General features: G+C 30.2%; 1 protein-coding gene across 1 annotated transcript; it reads left to right on the forward strand.

Annotated features, from left to right (window-relative positions):
• Positions 1 to 533: 533 nt before the first annotated feature.
• FAM21 (Family with sequence similarity 21) lies at positions 534 to 6698 on the forward strand. The gene is made up of 10 exons (XM_088186030.1): positions 534 to 666; positions 770 to 889; positions 961 to 1058; positions 1127 to 1232; positions 1294 to 1752; positions 1816 to 1923; positions 1984 to 2631; positions 2693 to 2908; positions 3208 to 5629; positions 6115 to 6698. Exons 1-10 carry the CDS (start codon positions 664 to 666, stop codon positions 6243 to 6245), a joined length of 4311 nt encoding a protein of 1436 aa, XP_088042156.1. The 5' UTR covers positions 534 to 663; the 3' UTR covers positions 6246 to 6698.
• Positions 6699 to 6761: the final 63 nt, after the last annotated feature.

Raw genomic sequence — 6761 nt, forward strand, 5'->3', positions numbered from 1 at the left:
ATACTCGGTACTTGCTAAGAATATCGGTGCCACGTTCAGAAACCAATAGTTATGAACATATGTTCTGCTTTTGGCCTTAACGTCTGCGAAAGTGGCCAACAATGTTTTGCTATATAAATACGTTTTAAAATTTAAAACATTGTTTTTTAACGCCATGCACGTGTTTATTTCTCAGATATCAGATAAGAATCGCAATTAACCGCTTATCAGTGTTGTGTGTTACTCAGTATTATCGAGGTCGTTATCAAAACAAGCCAGAGAAGATGTTCCTAATAATCCGATATAATTAGCAAGTACCAAAAACTTGTTTTAAATGAGTAAAATAATTTAATAATTCAATTTCATTTTTACACGTAAATGCATAAATGCGATTTTTTATTTTGGCCATAACACGACAATTTTGTTGTCGCTATTTTTTTAATTACTTATTTTGATTTTCATAATAGTTTTGTATATAAGATATTCTTTTGCTTTTAGATTATGTTAAAATATTTGTTGTATAATTATGACGTCACAATATTTGCGTTTCATTCATTGACCACCGAACTGTCAGCTGTCTTTGACATCTGCTTGTTTCATACCAAAATGAATCTAAAATCGACGAATCATTAGTTATAAAGCTATTTAAACCACAACGCAAATATTTAGAATCATATTTCACAAATGGTAAGCAATTTTCAACTTTCGTGGTTATGTGTTTCATTGACAACTTTAATACAACCTCTAAACTTACTTTTAAAAACTTTTCCCGTATATCATATTAATTTAGGACGTTCCAATCGATCAAGAATGTATAACAAAAAAAATACAAGAGATTCGAGGCGCATCTTCAAACTGGAACCTAAAAGGCGATAAAGCATTACTAAACGTATTGGAAACTATTCATAAGGTGTGTAAAACCGATAACCGCTACATACTATATAAATATATATGTATATATAATAATTGATCTGTTTTCAGGATGTAATATCAAAAGTCAATCAAACCAATGATAAATATGAAGCTCAATTGGATGAATTAAACAGAGCATGTGTTTCGTTAATGAATGTTAACAATAGGTATGCGTTATATTTTATAATAATATTGATTTTATGCTATTAATTATACACATATATTTTATTTTAAGGTTATCTGGGCTTTGTAATACGCAATTCGTTGAAAATAAAGTACAAGAAGACGACGTAGTCATCATCAAAGAAGATAAAAATATTGACGATTCATTAATTATAGATGTAAATATATTACAAGTATTTTGATTAATATAAATATTATATTTATATGATGATTTTTTAGAAATCTCATCAGAGTATCGAAAATAAAATTGAAAATAAAGAGAATGAGGAGTTGAAAATCAAAGAACGCATATATAGCGCTGTAGCTAAGAGTTTGAAAGCATTAGAAGGACTCTGTGAAGAGATTAACATATCTTCCGATACCGAGAGTGGATCTGAGAATGACGATAACGATCTAGGGTACAGCGTAGTTTTAAAACCTAAAGATATTTATACAAAAAAGCGTTTGCCTTATATAATCGGTACCCAAAAATGGAAAAATAAATCTCATATCGGCCTACAAGAGTGTTCGTCTGAGAGCGAAGACGAAAATCAAATACAATCTGAAAATGAAGCTGATCTGTCTAGCTCGGGCGAATCTAGCGATGGAGACTTGTCAGCGAGAGGAAGAATGATCGAGAAGAAAGCTACTATGAATCTTCCTATACCGAAACCGATTTTTACTGATAATCAATCTGCAGTAATGAATAAATATAAATATATTTATATTCTAATTAATAATTGTATTGATTATTTTTTTTAGAATTCTTCTACTCAAAATAGTTCAGACACAGTAGATTCCGAGGCGATCAAAAAAATATTAGTTCACGATAACAGATCTACAGTCGTTGCAGAAACACTTCCTACTCAAGTAAATATAGTAATAGCAATATAAAATCTACATATTATCTAAAAAAAAATACTTTTTTAGGATCCTGCACCTCAAACTTTAGTGAAGCCTTCAGATTTTGCTGCCGAATTAGCCAGAAAGTTAGGCACACCCCATAATATCCAACAACCGGTTGTCGATAAAATTGACAAAATACCCAAAGCAGCACCTAGATCTATAGATAAGGATATGACCCCAAAATCTTTATTCGATCCAGTATTGAGCAACAAACCGACAAGCAGAGTCACGGGTAACATATTCTTAGATGAACCGCCGCCTATAGATTCAAAGGAAGAAATCAAACCTTCGATATTTAATGACGATGATTACATATCGAGCGGCTTATTCGGAGACGATGCACCTGGAGGTCTCTTTAAATCATCACAGAGTTATCAAGACTTTAACAAATCAAAACCCACTCATGCTGGATTATTTGACGATGTACCTGATGATGACGATCTATTTAGCGTTAAAAAGACTGAAAAAGTAAAAACGCCAATATCAAATGTTGAACCTGTTAAAAAAATCGAGAAAATCAATCAACCGTCTAGTCTTAATGTTAAGAAAACTATCGTGTCGGACAATAAAAGTAAAATTAACAAAGGTTTATTTGACGATTCGGATAACAGCGATGATAATATATTTAATTTTTCTAATAAATCAAAGAGTAAAGTTACAGTTAATAAACAGGTATTGATCAAAGTGATTTATCATTAGATGTATTTGAATTTAATCATATTTATAATTTTAGGACAATGATGATTTTTTTGCTTCCGCCAAACAAAAAGAAGTTTCTAAAAAGAATATTACCAAAGCTAGTAAATTATTTGACGATCTTTCCGATTCCGACGATGATTTGTTTGGATCGAAAAAAATATTTAAGAAAGTCACTTCAACGCCACAGAGAAAAGATGACATTATTAAAAGAGATACTAAAGTTGAAATTCCAAATTCACAAAAACCAAAAGTAATTATTCAGAGCTGTTTATCAAGTTTTCAGAATCGGGTTAAATTAAATAATAATAAGAATCTATATTGAATAATTATATCTTGAGAATCAACATCTTTCGCCTACAGGCTGGAACGAAGTGTTACCTTAGTGTTGCAACGTACCCTACGATATGTGATATTTTCATTGTTTTATAGATGATCATTTGAAACAATCAAATTCATCTATGTATATACGATTCTGAGTACTTTTTGTAAAGCTCTATTGTTTAATGCTATAACTTATGTACTTTTTTACTAATTAATATATCGTTATAGGTCTTAATTGACGAGAAAGTAAAAATCAAAATTCAAGATCAAATTACAGTTCCATTGAAAAATGAAAAAGAAATTATTAGTGTAGTATCTGAAAAAACTGAAGTGAACAATATCCCAGGTATATTCGATGATCTACCGCCACCGCTAAATAAAGATGTAAGCGAAAATATTTCACAAGAAGAAAATATATTTGACAATGTCACAGGATTGGGTGAAACAAATAAAAGTTTATTTGATGAACATCCACCACCGTTAACTAAAGATACTATTAAAAAAGATAATATATTTGCCCACACCAAAAAATCAAAAAATATTGCAAATGAAGGTTTATTTGTTGATGTTCCACCGCCATTAAATAAAGATATCGCTGAAGATAATATATTTGACGACATCAAAGAAGTAACAAATAATGTATTAAATAAAGTTTTGTTTGACGATCTTCCTCCGCCACTAAATAAAGATTCTAGTGCAAGTAGTAGTCCTCAAGATGATATATTTGCAAATATCAAAGGATTGAGGGAAACAAATACGTCAACTGAAGGTTTATTTGATGAACCTCCTGTAGTAAGTTCGCACAATGTAAACATATTTAGCGATGAGCCACCGGAATATATGGATGAACCACCAGAAATCGAAGATAATATTTTTAAAATCAAAGATGATACGTTTGAAGATTATCCTTATTTTAAAACCATCAACAAAATCGACACGAAATCTAAAATTCCCGACGATAAAAGTACATCTACGATTCAGGCAAAGGAGAAGATTAAAAGTGGTCTATTTTCAGATTCAGAAGATGATTTGTTTAGCGCTAAAGAGCATATCAAGAAGAAAAGTGAACCTATAATTAAAAAAGTATCATTATTTGACGATACATCTGACGACGATCAGTTGTTTTCTGTTCCAAAGAAAGCGAATGAAGAAAAAGTAGTTTCAAGTTCGTATATTATAAAACCTAAAAGCAAGATAAGCAGTTTGTTTCAAGATCCAGAACCACAAATTGATACTATGTCAACGACAAGAGAAAATGAAAAAAAAATGCAATCGAAAAGTAAAATCAGCGATTTGTTTCAAGATTCGGAACCACAAATGGTAGAAAACGTCAGTGGATTTAAAAGAGTTCCAAAGACGGAAAAGCTGCAATCGGATCTCGAAAATCCCAGAAGCAAAATAAGCAGTCTTTTTCAAGATCCAGAACCTCAAATGGATATATTAACAGCAGAAGAAAACGACGGTGGATGTGTAAGTGTTCCAAAAATAGAAAAACTGCAATCAAGTATTGAAAAACCCGAAAGTAAAATAAATAGCTTGTTTCAAGATCTAGAATCACAGATGAATATTACGCCAACGGTGGAAGACAACGACCCTGGATGTATAGGTGTTCCAAAAATAGGAAAATTGCAATCGAACATCAATATAAACGTTAAAGCTCTAATGGGTGCTACAAATATAACTGTCAGCAATATTAAAAAGAGCGTAAGCGATTTAAAACCGATTGAAAGTACCACTAATATTGCCGATAATCATAATATAATAAAAGAAAGCATCACAATCAAATCGGTGAGCTTTGACGACGATCCTCGATCATCAGATTCGACTTTACGCAATGATATAATAAAAGATAGGGTTAAAATTCAAGTCAAGCGAAGACCGTCTTCGAGAAAAGCTCGTCATGAAGCCGCTCGTTTATCAGTGGCCGATATTTACAATGATGCATCTAGAAACAGTGGCAAAGATTTTACTTCATCTTTGCCTAGCTCGCCTACAAGAGATTTAAACAAAAATAGTATTCCAGAATTTGATATAGTTAAAGCATCCAGTTCAATAGAAGTTCATAAGACTGTTTCAAAATCTGATACAAAACCTGAAGTTGTTTCCAAAAGTACAATAATATCCGAAGCTGTTATAAAACCTGATACAAAGGCTGAAGCTATTTCAAAAATATCAGCAAAAACTGAAGCTGTCACGAAGAATGTAACTATTAATAAATCTGAGGCAGTTTCAAAATCTAAAAATACTTCAAAACTAGTTAAAGCCAAAGATATATTCTTCGACGATTCAGATGATTCAGATTTGTTCTTCGTTAACAAAAAATCTAAAAATAACTTAGAAGATATATTTAAGAGTGAATCGTCCAAAGTTGAGAGTAAAGGTGCTATAAAAAAGAAGACTCAATCGAATAAAGTGTTTGATTCTGACAGTGACTCAGATTTGTTTACGAGCACTAAAAAATCAAGCGCTCCTCTTAAAAAGCAATCAAAGAAAGAAAGTAAAAGCCTGTTCGTTGAAGATGCTGATGATCTCTTTAAAACACCGGTTAAAACAACAGCACCAGTACCGATTAAAATTAGTGAAAGGAAGACTAAATCTCTCTTCGACGATGACGAAGATGAAATAGAAGATTTATTTAGAATGAAAAAAGGTATAGCCGTTAATTTATATTATACATTTTATTTACTACTTATAATTATTGTTATCACAATAGGTACATTAATAACTTTATTGGAACCAGAATCTGTAAAATGTAAATCTTCCAAGGTCCGTACTGAATTAATAATTCAGTAAAGCCCTTAACCTCTCATAGACTAAAAAATAACTCTTAGATTTTTCTGCCTTGCGATTAGTTATACAATGAAAGAAATGTATTAACGCTGATAGTTAAGCTGAACAGTATAAGTTTATTGCTATGACTAAAATAATGTTATTAGATTGTTAACGTGATTTCTACATCTTTATTTACATTGCTGACTTGATTGTAAAGTGTTTGATAACTGGCTAAATGACGCATTTTTTTTTCTGGAATCGTTTCATTCTAAAATGATTTATTTTGTGCCTCTCAGTTAATCTAAAAATATTGTGATCAACTATTGTTATAATATAAACCAGTTAATAATTAACTTTTTATAGACGCTGACAAATCAAAAACAAACAAAGCCACAATAAAAGTGAATAAGCCATCAATTATTAAGAAGACAAGTGTTTTAACGACAAGCGATGCTCCATTTGAAGATCCACTGTCATCATTTTTGAAAGATTAGCTATTTTTGGCTACTATATTTTTTTACGTTTTTTAAGATTCTTAAATATTTAACAAAAATCATTAAAAATGTATGACATATTTTTATTATAATTTTGTGTTTATGTGTTTGTTATTGTTTCTTTTTTAATTATTTTTTATCATCTAAATTTTAAAACGCAAAATTAAAAGTAGCTTATTACATTAACTGCAAAGCAAGTTATAAAATTTATATTTTATCAACGCCTGGGTTATATTCTCATTTTTATGTTACATAAAATTATGTATTATAGTTGTTATTATTCGCTATATGTATTCGTATATTTATACATAAATATTCATATAATTAAAATATATTCATACATACACTTTCAAGTATGTATTTATTTAGGTTTGATGCCATGTAAACTATGTATTTTTCTATTTTTAAAACTTGTTATATATTATGCCAAAATATATAGATATTCATATAAAATTATTTTTATTTATTATTACATGTGTGAATTAAAACGGAACATAAGGGTTTTAATAAATCAAA

The sequence above is a fragment of the Plectrocnemia conspersa genome, unplaced genomic scaffold, assembly GCF_051122295.1.
Source record: "Plectrocnemia conspersa isolate PC_06_02 unplaced genomic scaffold, ASM5112229v1 ptg000001l, whole genome shotgun sequence".
NCBI lineage: Eukaryota > Metazoa > Arthropoda > Insecta > Trichoptera > Polycentropodidae > Plectrocnemia > Plectrocnemia conspersa.

Coding starts and splice junctions, on each gene's coding strand:
- FAM21 (XM_088186030.1), top strand. Junction 2,632..2,692: donor AAGTTACAGTTAATAAACAG/GTATTGATCAAA, acceptor TTATAATTTTAG/GACAATGATGATTTTTTTGC. Junction 2,909..3,207: donor CAAATTCACAAAAACCAAAA/GTAATTATTCAG, acceptor ATATCGTTATAG/GTCTTAATTGACGAGAAAGT.